We start from the raw sequence: 22,977 nt of genomic DNA on the forward strand, positions 1-22,977 counted from the left end.
TTCATATATTTTTGCCTTAATTGTTTCTGGTTGTATTTTAATTATTTTTATGGCACAAATTTTATTTTTCCCCATTGATAATTAAGCCGGATATTTTAGGTGGATCTTTTTAAGTGGATTAATCCGGATTAAACCAGGTGGTTTAAACCGGACTGGATAGGTAGTTGCCAACCCTGGTACAAATTCCTCCCCCATTTTCAGCGTACAAATTCCTCCCCCATTTTCAGCGTACCTATTCCTCCCCCATTTTCAGCGTACCTATTCCTCCCCCATTTTCAGCGTACCTATTCCTCCCCCATTTTCAGCGTCCCACCAGACCCAATTGTTTCCGCAGTTAAGGCGCGTATTTCCCTCAGATTTCGTATCCACCCCCATCATCCTTGCCCTAAAATACGCCAGTAATGTTTTGGTAAATATAGGCATTTTCACAGTTTTGGCCAAATTACATGAACCTCAAATAAAAAATTATAATTACAAATCAAAACTATAATAAATTACAAATTATAAATCATCGTATGGTTCATATCTGATTTTGTTAAAGAACCCTTAATGTTTCTACCTCGCCAAAATACTTTAGGTATTTTAAAGTATGCAATAACGCAATAAGTTACTAAACTTTTTCAATCCTACTGTATATATTCATTTATGTGATATTATGTTAGATAAGCTTGTCAAACCCTAATGATCCCCCGAAAATACGCAAAGTTGTAATGTGATTCAAAAAATTTCATATGTTAGGGTTGGTACCGGTAATTGGGAACGATTCTAAATGTGAACACTTTTTCTTTAAGATTTTGTAACTAATTTTTGAGCGGCTCAAACTCCTTTTAAAAGGGCTCAATTTGTAGATTGAATATCGAGGATTACGATAAAAATGGTTAGAATATTGTAGGAATACGTGGATGAAAGATACGGACCAATATACGCACCAACTCGGACTAATCAACTTAAGTTGATGCCAATTTTAGGTGTTTCTTAATACAGTACCATCGGGGAATAAGCTTTAGCAAGAGTTACAATAATCCCACGATAACAAAACTTTAACCATTAGATAGATCACGTTTTTCGCTATAAAATTGATATTATAATCTCTGAGTTCGATTCGGAATTCGATTCAAAAATAGAGTTGGAAAAAACCAAGTAAAAATTGCAAATGTGAACACGACATATCAATGTTAATTAGAATCATTTTTAAGCTATTTTACTTAAATATAAAACGTAACAGTGGTATAAAAAACCTACTTTCGGATAATATTAACTTCAAAATACATCATTGACCCAAAAAAATACTCAAATTTCGCGCCTTCAGTAAAGTTATCAATTTATCCGTAAGAGGGCCGTTGCTACCACTACTTATTGGGCGGGAAAGCGGCAAACCGAGTCAGCTGTTATGCTAGGGACTGAATTAAATGTGACTTCTCAACGTATTATTGAGCATTTTGACTCAGGTATGGTTTTCAACTATATTATCCAATTATTACTTATGAAATCTGCGTAAACTTTAATCTAGGTGCATGAATTTAGGCCCTACGTATTGGTAGCTTTTTTCCTAGGGCCTATTTTTACCTCTCCGAGTGACGTATGTCACGGAGAGGTATTACACCGGCCGTGTCTGTCTGTCTGTGTGTCTGTCTGTGTGTCTGTGTGTCTGTCTGTCTGTCAGACCCCACGTGACCGCGTTCGCAATTTACAAATCGGAGCAAACAAATACCCGATTTCCGGAACGCGTTCGCAGTTCACGGAAATTTGGTCATTCATCTACCAACACCAGTCTTTACTAACTGGCTTCTAAGGACCACAATCTGCTAGTCTTTGTCCATCCCACATGGACACAAGTCTGTACGTGCTTGCTTCCAAGCACCACCAACTTCTGTTCTTCGTCAATTTCACTTTGACTCCAGTTTCTATGCACCACCATCTTCTGTTCTTCGTCAATTCCACATTGACACCAGCTTCTATACACTACCATCTTCTGTTCTTCGTCAATTCCACATTGACACCAGCTTCTATGCACCACCATCTTCTGTTCTTCGTCAATTCCACATTGACACCAGCTTCTATGCACCACCATCTTCTGTTCTTCGTCAATTCCACATTGACACCAGCTTCAATGCACCACCATCTTCAGGTCTTTTGTCCATTCCACATGGACGCCGTTCAGTACATTCTGGCTTCTTTTCCACCGTCATCGTTTGGTTTCAAGATATACGCGGCGAGCGGCTAGGGTTACGAGAAACGTCTAGCCTCCCAATGGCAGGGCTTCCACCATCGGTTCACGCGAATGCGTTTTTATCTATTATTTGGTTTTAAGATATACGCGGCGATCGGCTAGGGTTACGAGAAACGTCTAGCCTCCCAATGGCAGGGCTTCCACCAAAGGTTCACGCGAATGCGTTTTTATCTATTATTATAATGGAATCGAAACGTATATATACCCCAAAATTTGAAGAAAGCGGGCAAGAAGGGTACCCTTCACTTTAAACGTCAATATTAGCAAAGTTTCGAAAGATATTATGAACAACTTTATTTTAAACGATTTAACTATTTTTAAAGTTATTTACTGGCGATTAAAATAATTAAAAATAATTATATTTATTTAAATATTAAAGATAAACCCAAGTACCGAAGTCGTTAAATCATTGCCTCCTATATCTATCAAGGCCCGTGCATTGCGTTATGTTTCCTACATTGCCTCCTCTATCTATCAAGGCCCGTGCATTGCGTTATATTTCCTACATTGCCTCCTGTATCCATAATAATTTATTTTCTTTGTTATATGAAATGAAAATATGGATAATATTTTCGGCAATTCGATTTGAATGGCTCTTTCTGATGTATCATTCTCTCAGCACTGTTCATAATGGACAGGAACGTAGAGATTCGAGACACTTGGAATTACGATAGTGTTTCAAATCCTCTGTAATGAGGGCTTAACGACTTGGAGTGACTGGAAAGATAGATACACATCCTATTTTTTAGTTGTACCATGCGTACCACAATGTTGCCAGGCGTTTATTGAAGGATGCTTGGGTACTTGGTACAGACTGTTACGTCTACCAAGTTTCCTAGCATCCAAGAATATATAGGATTCATAGAAGCCAGTGTTATGGGCATGTCATGGGTCAAGTCGTTAAATATATCGACGCAGTTAAATAGCTGATGGCATTATTTTATCCACTTTCTCATTGCGTTTCGAGTGGAAGTTCAACTTTGGCACGGACGACAGATGGCGCTCTTAACCTTCTATCCCCAAAAATCGCTGTTGTCTGCTCGTTTTCCCCTTCCGCGTTTTTTCGTTATAAACTTATGATTTAACGAACTGTTAAGATAAAATTTCATATTTCCTAAGACAGATAAGCTTCTACTCCTTTCATCTTACTCCCAGTTAGATTTAACCTTGTTAAAACATAATCAGATGAATTTGAGTTATAATGTCGTAAAATCCTGTGCATACAGTTACCTAGGAGTGATAGAGACATTTTTACCGATGTCTAGAGATGTTAAGCTTAAGCGAAATTGTTTTACGTTTGAATAAAAATACCGCTTCCAGTAGTGGGTTTATAGTACTCCTTGTTTGTGTAAGATTAGTGTAGCTGTAGAGCGTTGTTGCTGTTTAGTTTATACGCCCCCTAGGCCTATTTGTGAAAGACCTTTTTTACGCACTTTTATCATTCTTTATTTGAAAAAAGTGTTGGCAATGTATATTTTTTAAATATGACGGAATTGCTGTTGGTATGATAGCGCCCTATTCGCGAAAAAAACTTTTTTTTAAACAGTTGATTCATTCTTTGATAGAATTTCGAAGGAAGAAGTTAAGTGTTAAATTTGCTCGATTAATTTTGTTCGGCAAATAATGTAATTAAGCCTTACGTATTACTGAAGGAGATTGATTTTGCCAACCTGTGTGAGTATTTAAGGAGATTGATTTTGCCAACCTTTGTGAGTATTTAACTGATTAATAAGTAAATGGAGGAAGATAATAATTTAAGTAAAGAGGAAATCAGAAAACGAAAGGCAAGGGAAAGAATGAGGGCAAAAAGGTCAGATCCTGAATTTAGGAAACGAGAAAATGAAAGGAGAAGAGCGTTAGCCGCGGAAAAAAAGGCTGTTTCTGGAACAGGTTCTAGCACGCAAAATGTTGGTCCTACCACGAGGCCAGTTGGCCATGATCGTACCAAAGATAATGCATTAAATAAATGTTCTATTGAAAGTACTGTAGGCGTAGGCATATCTATTAATAAGGAACCCAATAATGTACAAAATGTTAATGCTAATATTAGTGAAATCATCGAAAGCGATGAACAAGTACGAGCCTAGCTTATGTGTGATTGGGTTGTGGCTTCCATGTTTTGGGGACATTTGCTTTTTGTGTGGCGATGTATGATTCAGCTTTGATATGGACAAATGTTACAAATCATACTGGTAGACTAAGAATACGGTTGAGGTATAGCGAGAGAGTAGAGTTTCCCCAGCAATTGAGAGATATTGAAAAGGCTTGAACAATTGACTATTTTAAAATTGAATTCCTGCACTTGCAAAGAATTAAAAAAAGCGATAGATGCATATATTTAGGGTGTTTAAGGGGTAGTGATAGTCATCTCCACTCGGAGAGGTAATATTTTGGCTTTCCCAACTTGTTATTATTTCTTTGACCCGGACGTGATTCGAACACGCAGCCTTCTGATCTGGAGTCAGACGCGCTACTATTGCGCCACCAAGCCCCCTGAACGCAAGTTAAATTGGTAGAATTTCTATAAACAACGTAAAAACTAAATTCTATTATTTAATTGACCCGGACGTGATTCGAACACGCAGCCTCCTGATCTGGAGTCAGACGCGCTACCATTGCGCCACCGAGCCCCCTTTACGAAGATTTAATTGGTAGAATTCTAAAAACAACTTAAAAACTGATTTTTATTATTTCTTTGACCCGGACGTGATTCGAACACGCAGCCTTCTGATCTGGAGTCAGACGCGCTACCATTGCTCCACCGCTCGCTTTACAAAGGTTTAATTGGTAGAATTTTATAAACAATTTAAAACCCAATTTTTATTATTTCTATGACCCGGACGTGATTCGAACACGCAGCCTCCTGATCTGGAGTCAGACGCGCTACCATTGCGCCACCGAGCCCCCTGAACGAAGGTTTAATTGGTAGAATTCTAAAAACCACTTAAATACTGATTTTTATTATTTCTTTGACCCGGACGTGATTCGAACACGCAGCCTTCTGATCTGGAGTCAGACGCGCTACCATTGCTCCACCGCTCGCTTTACGAAGGTTTAATTGGTAGAATTTTATAAACAATTTAAAACCCAATTTTTATTATTTCTATGACCCGGACGTGATTCGAACACCCAGCCTTCTAACCTGGAGTCAGACGCGCTACCGTTGCGCCACCGAGCCCCCTGAACGCAAGTTAAATTGGTAGAATTTCTATAAACAATTTAAAACCTAATTTTTATTATTTCTTTGAGCCGGACGTGATTCGAAGACGCAGCCTTCTGATCTGGAGTCAGACGCGCTACCATTGCTCCACCGCTCCCGTTACGAAGGTTAAATTGGTAGAATTTCTATAAACAACGTAAAAACTAAATTTTATTATTTGTTTGACCCGGACGTGATTCGAAAACGCAGCCTTCTGATCAGGAGTCAGACGCGCTACTATTGCGCCACCGAGCCCCCTGAACGCAAGTTAAATTGGTAGAATTTCTATGAACAACGTAAAAACTAAATTCTATTATTTAATTGACCCGGACGTGATTCGAACACGCAGCCTCCTGATCTGGAGTCAGACGCGCTACCATTGTGCCACCGAGCCCCCTGAACGAAGGTTAAATTGGTAGAATTTCTATAAACAACGTAAAAACTAAATTTTATTATTTGTTTGACCCGGACGTGATTCGAAAACGCAGCCTCCTGATCTGGAGTCAGACGCGCTACCATTGCGCCACCGAGCCCCCTGAACGAAGGTTTAATTGGTAGAATTCTAAAAACCACTTAAATACTGATTTTTATTATTTCTTTGACCCGGACGTGATTCGAACACGCAGCCTTCTGATCTGGAGTCAGACGCGCTACCATTGCTCCACCGCTCGCTTTACGAAGGTTTAATTGGTAGAATTTTATAAACAATTTAAAACCCAATTTTTATTATTTCTATGACCCGGACGTGATTCGAACACCCAGCCTTCTAACCTGGAGTCAGACGCGCTACCGTTGCGCCACCGAGCCCCCTGAACGCAAGTTAAATTGGTAGAATTTCTATAAACAATTTAAAACCTAATTTTTACCTCTCCGAGTGACGTATGTCACGGAGAGGTATTACACCGGCCGTGTCTGTCTGTCTGTCTGTCTGTCTGTGTGTCTGTGTGTCTGTCTGTCTGTCAGACCCCACGTGACCGCGTTCGCAGTTTACAAATCGGAGCAAACAAATACCCGATTTCCGGAACGCGTTCGCGGTTCACGGAAATTTGGCCATTCATCTACCAACACCAGTCTTTACTAACTGGCTGCTAAGGACCACAATCTGCTAGTCTTTGTCCATCCCACATGGACACTAGTCTGTACTTGCTAGCTTCCAAGCACAACCATCTTCTGTTCTTCGTCAATTTCACCTTGACACCAGCTTCTATGCACCACCATCTTCTGTTCTTCGTCAATTCCACATTGACACCAGCTTCTATGCACCACCATCTTCAGGTCTTTGTCCATTCCACATTGTCGCCAGTCAGTCCATTCTGGCTTCTTTTCCTTCGTCATCGTTTGGTTTCAAGATATACGCGGCGATCGGCTAGGGTTACGAGAAACGTCTAGCCTCCCAATGGCAGGGCTTCCACCATCGGTTCACGCGAATGCGTTTTTATCTATTATTGGTTTCAAGATATACGCGGCGATCGGCTAGGGTTACGAGAAACGTCTAGCCTCCCAATGGCAGGGCTTCCACCATCGGTTCACGCGAATGCGTTTTTATCTATTATTTTAATGGAAACGAATCGTATATATACCCCGAAATTTGAAGAAAGCGGGCAAGAGGGGTACCCTTCTCTTTGAACGTCAATATTAGCAAAGTTTCGAAAGATAATAGGAACAACTTTATTTTAAACGATTTAACTATTTTTAAAGTTATTTACTGGCGATTAAAATAATTAATATCATTTATATTTAATTAATTATTTAAGATAAACTTATTTCTTTGAAGTGACACAAGTGAGAGTTTATATAGAACGAGTAATGAAGATTACATCTGAATCGAAACACTACACGCATATCAAAGTTAATATAAAGCGAGTAGGATGATAAGATCTCTTACAAAACGATAACATTTCCTTTTTGCAGAATATTAAATGGAAATATTTTAAATAATTTTCGGCATTACGATTCTTTTAGTAGTTGTGTAGCTATAAAGCTCTGTTTCATCTCAATATTCCAAGAACATCTTTTGATATTAACATTTCAAATTTGGTCTTTACTTTTTAATTCAGCTTTACTACATTTATATATAGCGTAAACACAACCTTTAATTTCACTACATAATATAGATTTCAATACTTCGTCTCTCTGTAAGTGTTGAAGCGATTGAGTGAGTCGAAAGACAAATACACATCCTAGATTTTAGTTGTACCATGCGTACCGCAATGTTGCCAGGCGTTTATTGAAGGATGCTTGGGTACTTGGTTCAGACTGTTACGTCTACCAAGTTTCCTAGCATCCAAGAATAAATAGGATTCATAGAAGCCAGTGTTAAGGGCATGTCATGGGTCAAGTCGTTAAATATATCGACGCAGTTAAATAGCTGATGGCATTATTTTATGCGTTTTATTATTATTGCGTTTCGAGAGGAAGCTCAACTTTGGCACGGACGACAGATGGCGCTCTTAACCGTCTACCCCCAAAAATCGTATTTGTCTGCTCGGTTTCCCCTTCCGCGTTTTTTCGTTATAAACTTATGATTTAACGAACTGAGAAGATAAAATTTCATATTTCCTAAGACAGATAAGCTTCTACTCCTTTCATCTTACTCCCAGTTAGATTTAACCTTGTTAGAACATAATCAGATGAATTTGAGTTACAATGCCGTAAAATCCTCTGCATACAGTTACCTAGGAGTGATAGAGACATTTTTACCGATGTCTAGAGATGTTAAGCTTAAGCGAAATTGTTTTACGTTTGAATAAAAATACCGCTTCCAGTAGTGGGTTTATAGTACTCCTTGTTTGTGTAAGATTAGTGTAGCTGTAGAGCGTAATCATGATAAACGCTTAAAAATATATATTTTCAATAAAAACACCGCTTCCACTAGTGGATTTATACTCCTTGTTTGTGTAAGATAAGTGTAGGTGTAGAGAGTAATCATTATAAACGCTTAAAAATATATTTTCAAAAATGAAGAATATAGAACATTTATTTTGTATCAAAAAATATTTTGGTGCTAAGATTGCTTTAGAAAAATCCAAACGGCTAGGTATTGGTAAAAAAGACATGTGTAAGCTATTTGTAGATGAGATAATTGTTTTACATGTTTTAAATGAGACTAAAACTTCCACTATTGGGTCTAAAAAAGTGCTGGTTATGTATATTTTTTAAATATGACGGAATTGCGGTTGATATGATAGCGCCGTATTTGCGAAAAAGACCTTTTTTTAAACAGTTGAATCACTCTTCGATAGAATTTCAAGAGAAGAAGTTAAGCGTTAAATTTGCTCGATTAATTTTGTTCGGAAAATAATATATTTAAGCGCTACGTATTACTGAAGGAGATTGATTTTGCCAATCTTTGTGAGTATTTAACTGTTTAATAATTATTTTGGTTAAGTGGGAGCCTAGCTTATGTGTGATTATGTTGTGGCTTCCATGTTTTGGGGACATTTGCTTTTTGTGTGGCGAGGTATGATTCAGCTTTGATATGGACAAATGTTACAAATCATACTGGTAGACTAAGAATACGGTTGAGGTATAGCGAGAGAGTAGAGTTTCCACAGCAATTGAGAGATATTGAAAAGGCTTGAACAATTGACTATTTTAAAATTGAATTCCTGCACTTGCAAAGAATTTAAAAAAGCGAAAGATGCATATATTTAGGTTGTTTAAGGGGTAGTGATAGTCATCTCCACTCGGAGAGGTAATATTTTGGCTTTCCCAACTTGTTATTATTTCTTTGAGCCGGACGTGATTCGAAGACCCAGCCTTCTGATCTGGAGTCAGACGCGCTACCATTGCTCCACCGCTCCCGTTACGAAGGTTTAATTGGTAGAACTTTATAAACAATTTAAAACCTAATCTTTATTATTTCTATGACCCGGACGTGATTAGAACACGCAGCCTTCTGATCTGGAGTCAGACGCGCTACCATTGCTCCACCTCTCCCGTTACGAAGGTTTAATTGGTAGAATTTTATAAACAATTTAAAACCTAATCTTTATTATTTCTATGACCCGGACGTGATTCGAACACGCAGCCTTCTGATCTGGAGTCAGACGCGCTACCGTTGCGCCACCGAGCCCCCTGAACGCAAGTTAAATTGGTAGAATTTCTATAAACAATTTAAAACCTAATTTTTATTATTTCTTTGACCCGGACGTGATTCGAACACGCAGCTTTCTGATCTGGAGTCAGACGCGCTACCATTGCACCACCGAGCCCCCTTTACGAAGATTTAATTGGTAGAATTCTAAAAACAACTTAAAAACTGACTTTTATTAATTCTTTGACCCGTACGTGATTCGAACACGCAGCCTTCTGATCTGGAGTCAGACGCGCTACCATTGCTCCACCTCTCCCGTTACGAAGGTTTAATTGGTAGAATTTTATAAACAATTTAAAACCTAATTTTTATTATTTCTATGACCCGGACGTGATTCGAACACGCAGCCTTCTGATCAGGAGTCAGACGCGCTACTATTGCGCCACCGAGCCCCCTGAACGCAAGTTAAATTGGTAGAATTTCTATAAACAACGTAAAAACTAAATTCTATTATTTAATTGACCCGGACGTGATTCGAACACGCAGCCTCCTGATCTGGAGTCAGACGCGCTACCATTGTGCCACCGAGCCCCCTGAACGAAGGTTAAATTGGTAGAATTTCTATAAACAACGTAAAAACTAAATTTTATTATTTGTTTGACCCGGACGTGATTCGAAAACGCAGCCTTCTGATTCTGATCAGGAGTCAGACGCGCTACTATTGCGCCACCGAGCCCCCTGAACGAAGATTAAATTGGTAGAATTTCTATAAACAACGTAAAAACTAAATTTTATTATTTGTTTGACCCGGACGTGATTCGAAAACGCAGCCTCCTGATCTGGAGTCAGACGCGCTACCATTGTGCCACCGAGCCCCCTGAACGAAGGTTTAATTGGTAGAATTCTAAAAACCACTTAAATACTGATTTTTATTATTTCTTTGAGCCGGACGTGATTCGAACACGCAGCCTTCTGATCTGGAGTCAGACGCGCTACCATTGCTCCACCGCTCCCGTTACGAAGGTTTAATTGGTAGAATTTTATAAACAATTTAAAACCTAATCTTTATTATTTCTATGACCCGGACGTGATTCGAACACGCAGCCTTCTGATCTGGAGTCAGACGCGCTACCGTTGCGCCACCGAGCCCCCTGAACGCAAGTTAAATTGGTAGAATTTCTATAAACAACGTAAAAACTAAATTTTATTATTTAATTGACCCGGACGTGATTCGAAAACGCAGCCTCCTGATCTGGAGTCAGACGCGCTACCATTGTGCCACCGAGCCCCCTGAACGAAGGTTAAATTGGTAGAATTTCTATAAACAACGTAAAAACTAAATTTTATTATTTGTTTGACCCGGACGTGATTCGAAAACACAGCCTCCTGATCTGGAGTCAGACGCGCTACCATTGCGCCACCGAGCCCCCTGAACGAAGGTTTAATTGGTAGAATTTTATAAACAATTTAAAACCTAATTTTTATTAATTTTTTGACCCGGACGTGATTCCAACACGCAGCCTTCTGATCTGGAGTCAGACGCACTACCATTGCGACACCGAGCCCCCTTTACGAAGTTTAATTGGTAGAATTCTATAAACAACTTAAAAACGAAGTTTTATTATTTCTATGACCCGGACGTGATTCGAACACGCAGCTTTCTGTACTGGAGTCAGACGCGCTACCATTGCGTCACCGATTCCCCTGAACGCAAGTTAAATTGGTAGAATTTCTATGAACAACGTAAAAACTAAATTCTATTATTTAATTGACCCGGACGTGATTCGAACACGCAGCCTCCTGATCTGGAGTCAGACGCGCTACCATTGTGCCACCGAGCCCCCTGAACGAAGGTTAAATTGGTAGAATTTCTATAAACAACGTAAAAACTAAATTTTATTATTTGTTTGACCCGGACGTGATTCGAAAACGCAGCCTTCTGATCAGGAGTCAGACGCGCTACTATTGCGCCACCGAGCCCCCTGAACGCAAGTTAAATTGGTAGAATTTCTATGAACAACGTAAAAACTAAATTCTATTATTTAATTGACCCGGACGTGATTCGAACACGCAGCCTCCTGATCTGGAGTCAGACGCGCTACCATTGTGCCACCGAGCCCCCTGAACGCAAGTTAAATTCGTAGAATTTCTATAAACAACGTAAAAACTAAATTTTATTATTTAATTGACCCGGACGTGATTCGAAAACGCAGCCTCCTGATCTGGAGTCAGACGCGCTACCATTGTGCCACCGAGCCCCCTGAACGAAGGTTAAATTGGTAGAATTTCTATAAACAACGTAAAAACTAAATTTTATTATTTCTTTGACCCGGACGTGATTCGAACACGCAGCCTTCTGATCTGGAGTCAGACGCGCTACCATTGCTCCACCGCTCGCTTTACGAAGGTTTAATTGGTAGAATTTTATAAACAATTTAAAACCCAATTTTTATTATTTCTATGACCCGGACGTGATTCGAACACCCAGCCTTCTAACCTGGAGTCAGACGCGCTACCGTTGCGCCACCGAGCCCCCTGAACGCAAGTTAAATTGGTAGAATTTCTATAAACAATTTAAAACCTAATTTTTATTATTTCTTTGAGCCGGACGTGATTCGAAGACGCAGCCTTCTGATCTGGAGTCAGACGCGCTACCATTGCTCCACCGCTCCCGTTACGAAGGTTAAATTGGTAGAATTTCTATAAACAACGTAAAAACTAAATTTTATTATTTGTTTGACCCGGACGTGATTCGAAAACGCAGCCTTCTGATCAGGAGTCAGACGCGCTACTATTGCGCCACCGAGCCCCCTGAACGCAAGTTAAATTGGTAGAATTTCTATGAACAACGTAAAAACTAAATTCTATTATTTAATTGACCCGGACGTGATTCGAACACGCAGCCTCCTGATCTGGAGTCAGACGCGCTACCATTGTGCCACCGAGCCCCCTGAACGAAGGTTAAATTGGTAGAATTTCTATAAACAACGTAAAAACTAAATTTTATTATTTGTTTGACCCGGACGTGATTCGAAAACGCAGCCTCCTGATCTGGAGTCAGATGCGCTACCATTGCGCCACCGAGCCCCCTGAACGAAGGTTTAATTGGTAGAATTTTATAAACAATTTAAAACCTAATTTTTATTAATTTTTTGACCCGGACGTGATTCCAACACGCAGCCTTCTGATCTGGAGTCAGACGCACTACCATTGCGACACCGAGCCCCCTTTACGAAGTTTAATTTTTAGAATTCTATAAACAACTTAAAAACGAAGTTTTATTATTTCTTTGACCCGGACGTGATTCGAACACGCAGCCCTCTGATCTGGAGTCAGACGCGCTACCATTGCGCCACCGAGCCCCCTGAACGAAGGTTAAATTGGTAGAATTTCTATAAACAACGTAAAAACTAAATTTTATTATTTGTTTGACCCGGACGTGATTCGAAAACGCAGCCTCCTGATCTGGAGTCAGACGCACTACCATTGCGCCACCGAGCCCCCTGAACGCAAGTTAAATTGGTAGAATTTCTATGAACAACGTAAAAACTAAATTCTATTATTTAATTGACCCGGACGTGATTCGTACACGCAGCCTTCTGATCTGGAGTCAGACGCGCTACCATTGCGCCACCGAGCCCCCTTTACGAAGATTTAATTGGTAGAATTCTAAAAACAACTTAAAAACTGATTTTTATTAATTCTTTGACCCGGACGTGATTCGAACACGAAGCCTTCTGATCTGGAGTCAGACGCGCTACCATTGCTCCACCGCTCCCTTTACGAAGGTTTAATTGGTAGAATTTTATAAACAATTTAAAACCTAATTTTTATTATTTCTTTGACTCGGACGTGATTCGAACACGCAGCCTTCTGATCTGGAGTCAGACGCAATACTATTGCGCTACCGAGCCCCCTTAACGCAAGTTAAATTGGTAGAATTTCTATAAACAACGTAAAAACTAAATTCTATTATTTAATTGACCCGGACGTGATTCGAACACGCAGCCTCCTGATCTGGAGTCAGACGCGCTACCACGGACTAACTAACCTCCGCTCCCTAGGCTATTCAGGCTATATATACTATTCCCTTATCTCTAGTTCGGCCTATCCCGACCAGGGGGCGCTCAAGTAGTGCAATAGAGCTCCCTCTGGCTAGAGATTCCTTCTTATTAGGAAGGATATAGGCCTAGGGTTAAGTTCATATAATTTGGTGCCTGAATGGGTAAGTCTAATATGTTATTATGTTGTTTGTGAAGGCCCAAATGTAGCGTGTCCGCTACATCCCCCCACACATTAAATAAAGACATTCTACTCCCTACTGGCGCTTAATAGGCTTAATATGGGTGAAAAAATCGTCTTCCCGAGGGAAGGAATACATTTTTCCTATCGATTCGCCTCCTATACGGGCAATCCCGTACATGGTGCGGGCACCCACAACTGTAACATATTAACCCACCCGCAGTGGTGCGGGGGTCAAATAGGCTGTTAGCTGGGGTTTGCAACAAGGCCCGACCCCGGCCTGACGGAGGAGGAGGCGTTAGTAAAAAGGCAATCGAAGATGTTTGTGGTGGTGGAGATGGTGTCGCCAACCGTCGCAGGAGTGCCCCTCGAGAAATACCCCGAGAAGGCACCCCAGCAAGGGTTGGAGCGACACCAGGACTAGGTTGAGCTGAAGGACCCACAGATGTTCCTCTTCCAGCCAATCGGCGTCAACTAAGAACTACCCGCACTGGGTAAGGACGTTCTCGTCTTGTAGGTGGTCGTTCCCGCCTAGCAGGTGGCTGTTCCTGCTGCTCAGCTGCGGGTGCATCCAGTGTTTCAGTTGGAACAAGGGGCAGTGGCGGTGATGCTGTTTGGTTTCGGGGATGGCGGCTGGCTGAGAAGCGTAGAAGGACCCGGACGGTCTCCACATTCGGGGCGGTAGAAATAGTTACCGACACTTCACGTGTCGAAGCCAGTGGTCTTGTTGTTACCGTCAATATGTCCGTTCCTACGGACACGGGTCCATCATCTAAGTCCTCGTCATCATGAAGGTGCAGCACGTCCTATATTGTATATAAATTGGAATGAATAAGGGCAATCAACGAGCCATCCGGGTTATTTCCCAAGGTGGTGCATAGATCGCTTTTCGCGAAAAATCAAAGTCCTCAACGGTTAGTTGAGGGTTCGGGCGCCTGTGTAGATACTTCGCCACGTCCTTCTGTGATCCTAACATGATCCGGTGAGGCCGAGGTGCGTAATAGTATATATCTCACTCCGGACCACCAGGCTGAACTATCCGCCGCTGCACTACTTCTCTAATGTAACCAAGTCGAAACGGTTTTATGGTTCGAGCAGTAAGGAAAGGATATTGTAGAAGAAGCTGAGGGGGAGACGCTGCGACAGGAGCCGAGACGTCTTCCTCAGGTGCAGGATCTTCATTGACAATACCCAAGGCTTCCGATATATTCGAAACACTACCAACTCGAGCCAACTTGAGAGAGGGAACTTCCCGTTCCGTTGAAGTCGACGAAGAAGTGGCAGGACGTTGTCGTTTCAGACTGATGGGCGAAATCCGGTCAGGTCCTCCCAGATCCGGTGGTGGAACATACTGTGGTGCCGAACTCGGACCAGGCTGTGGTGAAACAGGACCATGATCGTCGTAAGCACCAGTATGAGCCGTGACACGTGGACGAAGTTGTGCGGAAGGCGTCTTTGCTGGAGCAGTTGGACGAGGAGGGCTAGGACTGGCACAGGCCAAGTCTCTTAAAGTGTAGCACCGTGGACTGGTATGAGGCGACTCTTGCGGACGTGTGGGCTCATCAGAAACGCCTTCTGACTCAGGTTCTGAGTCAGTCGGGTGCAATGCTCCTGAAGGCGGGTCTTCCTGGTCGGGTTCTTGTGTAGATGACGGCAATAACTGATCGGTTGTTCTATATAGCTTGAGATGAGCTATATTTTCCAACGATCGTTTACCAGTAGCCACTTCCTCCAGCACGTAGCGTAATTTATCCAACCGCTCGATGACGCGATAATGTCCATCCCATTTGGGAGCTAACTTAGCTGAGAAATAAGAAGCACCATGGGACAGGGGGTGTGTGGTTTTCCATACAAACATGCCTACATCTAAGTCCCAATCTTCCCTACGCTGATTATAATAGTATCGTTGCTTCGCTTGCATACGATCTATGTGAGTCCTAACGGCTTGAACATCGGCCTGTAATTGGGTAACTCTAGTCTCTAAATTATCTCCAACCTGGGTTAAATCAGGAGGATGGAAAGGCTCCAAAGCTATTTCCCAGGGTAAGCGAGCTTCTCTACCATGATTTAAATAGAACGGTGTGCGCCCTGTTGTTTCATGAGGTGTAGTGTTAAGAGAAAACTCTAAGAGATCAAGATTTCGATCCCAATGGCGGTGTTCGTTACCTACATAAATACCTAGCATAATGCCATGTTACCATACCGTCTCCTATAGACTAAACCATCAACAACTTCGAATAGGGGATTGATCCTATCGTTAGTCTCTAAGTCTGTCTTTAGAGTTTGAATGGAGGGGTCCAATGCCTGTTCACGCGCAATATCCGCTAAATTAAATGTATCCATGACAGGAGGCAGTGGAGGAGGAATAGCGTTCTGATTAGGTCTGGGACTAAGTATAGCTCCTAACACAGCCTTCGGAAGGAATATCTCTGGACAACGCGTCCGCAACTACGTTTTCGACGCCCTTACGATATTCTACCTTAAATTTATAAGTCTGCAGATACATAATCCAACGTAATATGCGATATGAAGGGTCAGTGCGTGTGTAAAGCCATTGTAAGTAGGTAAAAAGTGGGGCATCCAGCTCACCCGGGAGTCGGGAGTCCAGGTTATTTCTATGGGGAGTCGGGAGTTAATGTTATTTCTATGGGGAGTCACGACTCCCGGGTGAGCTGGATGCCCCACTTTGGTATACTATCTCTAAGGAGTTAATGTTATTTCTATGGGGAGTCTTCTTCTATGGGGAGTCAAGAGTTATAATGTTATTTCTATGGGGAGTCACGACTCCTACGAGTTGGATGCCCCACTTAGGTATACTATCCCTAAGGATAGGGAGGGGGTCAGACAGGGGGACAGACAGGTGGTAATATACTTCCGCGTTCTACTAGAGAATGAGTGTCCATAGGTGTATACTTTGCGTACGATCGAACAACATCTGTTTTAATAGGGGGAGGGGGGGGACATTGAGGAGGAATGTTGTCTGGAAATATATTTCCCCTTGTAAGAGTGATAACAGTTGTTCTAATAAGAGTCTGATGATTGATAACATTATTGAGGGGTATTTTAATTTGGAAGGAAGAATTTCTAGGAATGTCAAAGTTTTATTATAATGTTTTCCAGTTGATTACAATAGGTTTTTTGATCACACTACATTTTGAATTCTTGAATTTCGTTCTGTTCCTTGTGAGGATGTAACTTGGTGATAATTCGGAATTATTTAGTGCATCATCGAATAATTTTAATGGTGATTTACTGGTTTCATTCGTTTTTCCTGCTTTAATTTTAGGCTTTCGAGACACGTTGAGTGATTTTTTCCCCTTTTTATTTTTTAAAGCTGTTTCAGATGTTGGAGTTCTTGTTACAGCGTTGTTATTAGGTGGGGTTGCCGTCTGTGGCTTAACATTGGGTATTATGTTTAGATTTGGTGGATGTGGTGATTGTGTTGTAGTGGTCGGAATCTGGGATGGAAGGTTATCGACATGAACTACATCTGGTTGCATTTTGCTTTTATTATGTAGGAAATTTTCTAGCAGGTTCATGTATCGTTTAGCCTTTTCCTGGGAGGACATTCCTGTCTCCCTCAATATATCATACATGTCACGATCTAACGCTGTCATTCGATTATCCAACACACTCTTGTTTGACTCCAATTGTCCATATGGTACTAAAACCATAGGTCGTGAGGATGTCATTTTACACCGAGTAGGGCTGATATCCCGTTTACAATGGAGGGTAACAAGGAGCTCAGTAATGGGAGAAAACCCCCGTTTTGTGATTTAGAAAGTTCTTTCCGTTTGTCCTTTAGTGAAACTCTCCGCTTTGATAATTTTCTAATTAGGTTTTTATACCGCTTAAATCTATTTTTTACTTTCACTGGAAGAACAACGTTCCCTTTCGTTATATTTAAGCAGATTTCACACACGGATTTTATTTGAGGGTTAGAAAGAGGATGAGAAATATCCCTCAAAGGGTGACCGTCTAAGGTGCTGTACCGTCTCATACTGCTGATCATTTAGAAAAACCACCGTCATTTATGTAAAATATCATCGACTCTTTCTCTAGAAAATTAGTTCTCAGCCTAAGCAGATCGGGTGTTTCTTGACGGGTATCTATGATAAGATAGGAGTAAGGTTTCGAAGTAGCGTGGTGAAATGCACTGGTTAAATGTTTGGGGTTGTGGCTATACATTTGATTCGCTAAATATTTTGTTTGCCCCTGATCCCTAGGATTCCGCATTAAAATTATGTAATGGGAGTTCAAAGAAACATCACGCATGATTTTCCCATTTTTGAATAAATTTTGAGAAAGCAATATGACTGATAAACTATTATGATGACAACCTCTAATAAATAAATTTCCGATGTTAACATTATCTTTGGACTCGTTAATTAAATCATCTATTATTATTAAATTGTTAATAGACGGATCGAAAAAGTCATCTAGATTTTGAGGGAGTCCATTGTGAAATTCTACAAGGGGTTCCACTTTCCTCAATTCCTCGAATTTACTCTGATAGGCCCCGTAACAATAGCAAACTCGTTGTATTTTAGGCGTGATGCTGTTCTCAAGGTTTCTTAAGATTTTGAAAACGAATTCCGACTTCCCACTTTGCGAACTCCCTGTAACTAACCAAGCTGAGGGGTGGATAAATTTCAAATACCACGTATCCATTTCATGACCCATAGACGAATGACATGGATTTGAGAGGTACCTATACTTTTGTAACCTCGTTACTAAAAATCCAAGAATTGAAAGATTCGGGGTAACCCAACCATTTAACGTATAATTGAACACCATTCTTTGTTTTTCTTTTCCTTAAAACCTTCTCGATTTTAAACGTGCAGTTCTTAAGGTCTTTCCCAACTTTCTGAATTTCATTTTCATAAAAAATTCCCTCAATTTTATCCTCGTTTAAATCTTTTAACCGGTATACAGGCGGGGTCCTAGGGATACGTTCAATTATTCTAAAAAGTTCTTCTGACCAAAATGGTAGATAGCGCTTATCAAACACCCCTCTAGTCTTGCTAATCCGTACAATGTCACCAACATCAAACTGATAATCGGTGGGTGGGGAAAAGTCATGATTGCCGTACAAGTTTAACCATACCTCCTTCGAATTTTTAGAGGATACCATTATTGGCTTCATCTTAATTGCTCTGTGATGCGAGTTATTATAGGCGGAAGTAAGTTTATCTAAGATATGAATGTATTTCCTAGAACCCGATTTCGTAAAATATCTATACATACGTGCCTTTAACGTTCTTATTAATCTCTCACAAATTGATGCCTTTGTATCTGTACTTGTAGAGTACATTTTCATTTTTCGAGAATGGATGAATTTCTTAAAAGTTTGGTTGTAGAATTCACTCCCCCTGTCTACGTGAATGAGACGTGGGACTCTATTGTTAGAATTGGAAAGTATGCACTTAAATGCCTTAACAAGCGTCACGCCTTTCTTATTTTTCAACACCTTTAAAAATGCGTATTTACTGAAAGTGTCAACACATACTAAGATGTAATTGTTACCCCTGTTTTCGCGTGATAGGTTTCTTAGATCCATTAAGTCTAATTGCCAAATTTCAAATCAACGTCAACTACATCAAAATACTTGATTCACATGTGCAATAGACAAAGTATTGGATTATATCTCCACCCCGTATGCACCCAAACTCCCCCCTTTCATTAAACGTCTAACGTAATTATTACCCTGAAAATAAACGATCGGGAAAAAAAAAAAATAATAATAATAATAAAACAGATCCACAAAAATGGCTCGTTCGTGTAACACCTGACAAAATTAGGTTGTGTGAGTATAGAAGAATTAGGATACTATACAAGATGAAAATTAAGTAAAACGGGATTTGAAGGGGGCCATGTTTACACGCAAAACATATTTGTTTACTTCATATAACTATGTTAAGGGAAACAACGCGACAAAATTTGGAGGATTGATGTTTAGACGCGGAAACATATTTGATTCTTTCATATAGCACCTGGCAAATTATATTAGGTTACTGTAGAGGGAACAGAATTAAATGAAGCAGTGAAATACAATTCAAGGGGGGGGGTTTACTAGCAAAACATGTTTGGTTCCATCCTATAGCTGGTGATAACGTGTTACTATAGAAGATGGGAATTAAGAAAAAGAACAAAACAGAAATTCAACGTTCATTCTTTCAATTAGCACCTGTTAATTTTGATATAAATATGACATAAATAATACAATAAAGACATCGAAAGTTCGGGAACTTCGAATACACCCATCAAAACATAACATCCTTAGTATAATTTTTATTTAATCCAATCCTTAATAGTTACTTAGAGCCTCAATGTTCGTGAAACACATGTGGGGATAAATAATATATCATATTATACAAGCCGTGGATATTTTGTATATAAATACGGAACTTTGGGTAATAAAATCATAAGCGCAAAATGACTAGTACGGAGACTAAAGCCATTTTAATCTACTCGTGGTTCGGGGCTAAGCGTCCCGAGTTAAATTTCACCTACCAGGAAATGGTTAACACCATACAAGTCATGCACAACATGTTTTTCAATGAAATGGTATGCATGGAGGAAAGGGGTGTTGTGGAGGTGCATCTCCCATACTTCCCGAATGTAAGAAAACTGAGGGAAAAATTCTGCAATTGCGGCGGGGTGATGGAGGTGAGTAATATAAGAAACTTTTATTTATAAATAAAGAGAATGAAAATTTAATAAATATGTGTGTGTGTGTGTGTGTGTGTGCGTGTGTTAGGTGCAGTTAAGGGACCCGAGAATCTCCACTGAGAACCGAGCGCGCGGGGAGATGTTCCTAAACCTTTTCGGAGGATCGATGGATGTAGCCACATCATCCCTGTCCGTAGTTCCGGTTGCACCTCCCCAACCTCAGGAATTCGCAGTCACCGTACCACCAATGGCACCACCACCACCAACTCAGCCGCCACCCCTAAGACGGTCTAGGGCTCAAAAAAGGCCAAGATTCCAACAACCAACGGAGGACTCTAGACCGTCTCTAGAGGATGGATTGGTGGACGGTGACGGTATTTCAAGTTTTTTTTAAAGAAAAATTAAATAAAATAAAAAATAAAAACAAATTAAGAAAATAAATATTTTCCCGATGGGATAAAAAATCAGCATTTGTTTACGAATATTTATTTACTAGAGGCGAAGCATACATTTTCTTTTCCTATTTAATTCCCGGTAAATATGCAAAGTTATCATAATATCATTTAACATAGTATTATTACAATAGGTATTAATAATTTTTTTTAAAGACCACCCTTTAGACATTAGTAACAGGAAATATATTACGTGTAAACCGCAGACTTTAGTAGATACATTTTGCAGGTGATATTTCTGGTATTCGAAATGTTTGGTTAGTTTTCTTATAAAGCTTAGTTCATACACTTCAGGTGATAATCCGAAACTGTCGAAGAAAGTTGTTTTCCCATTTTTTACGTATAGTCCTAACCAGTGACTTCCGGGTTTCGCGCAATCCTCGTTGTTAAGACACAACCCGTATTCTTTAAGGTTACACTTGGGTATATGATTAGAGGGAAAAACACCGATCGCGCGTTTACCGACAGTACATTTTAAAATGTTTCTTATTTCATTTGAATTCATCCCTGTTCGTAAATAACACCACGATCCCGAGATATTTGTAGGAGTGATTCAAATTCAGCGAAGAGAATGACGGATAGGTTATGAGCTACTGGAGAGTTAAATTTCATATGCAAACGTAAATTCCCAGTTCGAACTGGTTCTCTATGACTTTCGCCCGATAATTGATCTGGAGTTAAGTCGATAACGTAAAGGGTGTTCCCGTTTATATAGTCATCGAATGTTATATTATTGCCACTGTCCTTCTTATAATTATTCAATCCCTCAGTCAAGCTCAAGTACTCCCTCTTACACATATTTTGCGCGAATGATGGTCTGAAACCCTCGTTAGGGAATCTCTGATTACCGATAGTCACCTCTAAGTAATTTAAACCTAAATGTTCAAATGCGAGAGGGTTTTGATGGTAGTGACCATTGAAAGCTGATGAGCGCACAATTCCTATGGTCAGTCTTTGGGGGAGTTTCCCCATATATAAATTGTCACGTAGGGTCTCCATGGAACCGGTGGGGATTGTAAACAGTTTACATTCTATTCGATTCAACAGGTATTTAGCTGTTGTTTTCTCTAAGGCCATTAAGTGGCCGAGTACTATATCCGGATTAATTTTAACCCTTCTGATATACAGTGTGCTGTCTATGATATTTATTTTATAACTCTTTGTATTATTAGTTGGAGTTAAGAGTGCGAATGCGGGATTACTTCTACTGAATTTCAATCTCAATGATACCCCGTTCAATAGAAATTTATCAGAGTTAAAGATTTCATGATGAATATTGGAAATTAATTGTACGGATTTTGATTCTGCTATCTCTTCCTGACGTTTTTTGAGTCCGCTTTCCGGTTTTGAAAATGCCGTATTGACGTTAATACCATCATTTCCTTCAGTTAGTAAACGTGTAGCGAGGTATGTTTTCTTCGCTTCACTACCGAAATTAAGAAGATCGCTTACCGCGCCTTTGTAAGCGTATGTTGGGAGACCGTTAGATATACAGGTGTCATTCAAATAAACGTCTAATTGTGATAAAATCGCGTTTATGAAATTATTTACGGGGGCTACTTGCTCCCCAGCTGGCAAATTATCACCATTTTCCTCGGTAACTTTAACAACAATTTCTATTAAAGATTGAGCTAAAGCTAAATAATAATCCGGGGTGCCATGAACTAAATACTCGATGGGTGCACCTGTTGTCGATAAATTACCTAACGGTTTGAATAAAACAGTCTCCGATTGTTCAATGCAGTGATTGGTAATCGGTTCGTTGAAAAAATCTAAATTAGACATCAAAAGTGCCATTGCTTAATCTAAGTAATCTTTTTTCCGTCTGACCCGCTTGTGTTTCACGTTAGAAATGGACTCCTTAGTCTTTCGTCGTCTCTTTAAATGTCTTCCTTTCCCTGATTGGAGTCCACTGATTATATTGGTTCCTGCATTCTTGAGTCGAGTTTTAGCGCTCTCCTTAAAATTAGCACCTTCAGCCAAATCTGATAATACGTTTGCTGAAGCTTTCAGAGCCTCGTTTTTAAGTAAACGTCCGGCGGGTGCAAATATTGGTTTCAGATAAGAAAATATATTTTTGAAAATGGAACCAAACCCGGCACCGGAATGTGTAGGTGGGGAGGAGAAATAAGGTAGATCACCCCCG

At 40.2% G+C, this 22,977-nt stretch overlaps 2 protein-coding genes and 20 non-coding genes across 22 annotated transcripts; all 22 read right to left on the bottom strand.

Moving 5' to 3' along the window:
• Nucleotides 1–4,649: 4,649 nt before the first annotated feature.
• On the bottom strand, nucleotides 4,650–4,721 carry TRNAW-CCA (transfer RNA tryptophan (anticodon CCA)). Its single transcript has one exon. It is a non-coding gene; the product is annotated as a tRNA-Trp (tRNA).
• Nucleotides 4,722–4,788: 67 nt separating this feature from the next.
• TRNAW-CCA (transfer RNA tryptophan (anticodon CCA)) lies at nucleotides 4,789–4,860 on the bottom strand. The gene has a single exon. It is a non-coding gene; the product is annotated as a tRNA-Trp (tRNA).
• A 202-nt stretch (nucleotides 4,861–5,062) lies between these two features.
• On the bottom strand, nucleotides 5,063–5,134 carry TRNAW-CCA (transfer RNA tryptophan (anticodon CCA)). The gene has a single exon. It is a non-coding gene; the product is annotated as a tRNA-Trp (tRNA).
• A 478-nt stretch (nucleotides 5,135–5,612) lies between these two features.
• On the bottom strand, nucleotides 5,613–5,684 carry TRNAR-CCU (transfer RNA arginine (anticodon CCU)). Its single transcript has one exon. It is a non-coding gene; the product is annotated as a tRNA-Arg (tRNA).
• Nucleotides 5,685–5,751: 67 nt separating this feature from the next.
• On the bottom strand, nucleotides 5,752–5,823 carry TRNAW-CCA (transfer RNA tryptophan (anticodon CCA)). The gene has a single exon. It is a non-coding gene; the product is annotated as a tRNA-Trp (tRNA).
• A 67-nt stretch (nucleotides 5,824–5,890) lies between these two features.
• Nucleotides 5,891–5,962, bottom strand: TRNAW-CCA (transfer RNA tryptophan (anticodon CCA)). The gene has a single exon. It is a non-coding gene; the product is annotated as a tRNA-Trp (tRNA).
• A 3,470-nt stretch (nucleotides 5,963–9,432) lies between these two features.
• Nucleotides 9,433–9,504, bottom strand: TRNAW-CCA (transfer RNA tryptophan (anticodon CCA)). The gene has a single exon. It is a non-coding gene; the product is annotated as a tRNA-Trp (tRNA).
• A 67-nt stretch (nucleotides 9,505–9,571) lies between these two features.
• On the bottom strand, nucleotides 9,572–9,643 carry TRNAW-CCA (transfer RNA tryptophan (anticodon CCA)). Its single transcript has one exon. It is a non-coding gene; the product is annotated as a tRNA-Trp (tRNA).
• A 202-nt stretch (nucleotides 9,644–9,845) lies between these two features.
• TRNAR-CCU (transfer RNA arginine (anticodon CCU)) lies at nucleotides 9,846–9,917 on the bottom strand. Its single transcript has one exon. It is a non-coding gene; the product is annotated as a tRNA-Arg (tRNA).
• A 67-nt stretch (nucleotides 9,918–9,984) lies between these two features.
• TRNAW-CCA (transfer RNA tryptophan (anticodon CCA)) lies at nucleotides 9,985–10,056 on the bottom strand. The gene has a single exon. It is a non-coding gene; the product is annotated as a tRNA-Trp (tRNA).
• A 67-nt stretch (nucleotides 10,057–10,123) lies between these two features.
• On the bottom strand, nucleotides 10,124–10,201 carry TRNAR-CCU (transfer RNA arginine (anticodon CCU)). The gene is given in 2 exon segments: nucleotides 10,124–10,159; nucleotides 10,166–10,201. It is a non-coding gene; the product is annotated as a tRNA-Arg (tRNA).
• Nucleotides 10,202–10,542: 341 nt separating this feature from the next.
• On the bottom strand, nucleotides 10,543–10,614 carry TRNAW-CCA (transfer RNA tryptophan (anticodon CCA)). The gene has a single exon. It is a non-coding gene; the product is annotated as a tRNA-Trp (tRNA).
• Nucleotides 10,615–11,234: 620 nt separating this feature from the next.
• On the bottom strand, nucleotides 11,235–11,306 carry TRNAW-CCA (transfer RNA tryptophan (anticodon CCA)). The gene has a single exon. It is a non-coding gene; the product is annotated as a tRNA-Trp (tRNA).
• Nucleotides 11,307–11,373: 67 nt separating this feature from the next.
• Nucleotides 11,374–11,445, bottom strand: TRNAR-CCU (transfer RNA arginine (anticodon CCU)). Its single transcript has one exon. It is a non-coding gene; the product is annotated as a tRNA-Arg (tRNA).
• Nucleotides 11,446–11,512: 67 nt separating this feature from the next.
• Nucleotides 11,513–11,584, bottom strand: TRNAW-CCA (transfer RNA tryptophan (anticodon CCA)). Its single transcript has one exon. It is a non-coding gene; the product is annotated as a tRNA-Trp (tRNA).
• A 618-nt stretch (nucleotides 11,585–12,202) lies between these two features.
• TRNAR-CCU (transfer RNA arginine (anticodon CCU)) lies at nucleotides 12,203–12,274 on the bottom strand. The gene has a single exon. It is a non-coding gene; the product is annotated as a tRNA-Arg (tRNA).
• A 67-nt stretch (nucleotides 12,275–12,341) lies between these two features.
• TRNAW-CCA (transfer RNA tryptophan (anticodon CCA)) lies at nucleotides 12,342–12,413 on the bottom strand. The gene has a single exon. It is a non-coding gene; the product is annotated as a tRNA-Trp (tRNA).
• A 67-nt stretch (nucleotides 12,414–12,480) lies between these two features.
• TRNAW-CCA (transfer RNA tryptophan (anticodon CCA)) lies at nucleotides 12,481–12,552 on the bottom strand. Its single transcript has one exon. It is a non-coding gene; the product is annotated as a tRNA-Trp (tRNA).
• Nucleotides 12,553–12,755: 203 nt separating this feature from the next.
• Nucleotides 12,756–12,827, bottom strand: TRNAW-CCA (transfer RNA tryptophan (anticodon CCA)). The gene has a single exon. It is a non-coding gene; the product is annotated as a tRNA-Trp (tRNA).
• A 206-nt stretch (nucleotides 12,828–13,033) lies between these two features.
• Nucleotides 13,034–13,105, bottom strand: TRNAW-CCA (transfer RNA tryptophan (anticodon CCA)). The gene has a single exon. It is a non-coding gene; the product is annotated as a tRNA-Trp (tRNA).
• A 5,313-nt stretch (nucleotides 13,106–18,418) lies between these two features.
• LOC149656792 (uncharacterized) lies at nucleotides 18,419–18,952 on the bottom strand. The gene has a single exon (XM_089844631.1). It carries the CDS (start codon nucleotides 18,950–18,952, stop codon nucleotides 18,419–18,421), a length of 534 nt encoding a protein of 177 aa, XP_089700757.1.
• A 2,380-nt stretch (nucleotides 18,953–21,332) lies between these two features.
• Nucleotides 21,333–22,628, bottom strand: LOC149656793 (uncharacterized protein F54H12.2-like). Its single transcript, XM_089844632.1, has one exon. It carries the CDS (start codon nucleotides 22,626–22,628, stop codon nucleotides 21,333–21,335), a length of 1,296 nt encoding a protein of 431 aa, XP_089700758.1.
• Nucleotides 22,629–22,977: the final 349 nt, after the last annotated feature.

The sequence above is a fragment of the Phalangium opilio genome, unplaced genomic scaffold (assembly GCF_054372755.1).
Source record: "Phalangium opilio isolate 3A_F unplaced genomic scaffold, DU_Popi_V2 ptg000077l_1, whole genome shotgun sequence".
Classification (NCBI taxonomy): domain Eukaryota; kingdom Metazoa; phylum Arthropoda; class Arachnida; order Opiliones; family Phalangiidae; genus Phalangium; species Phalangium opilio.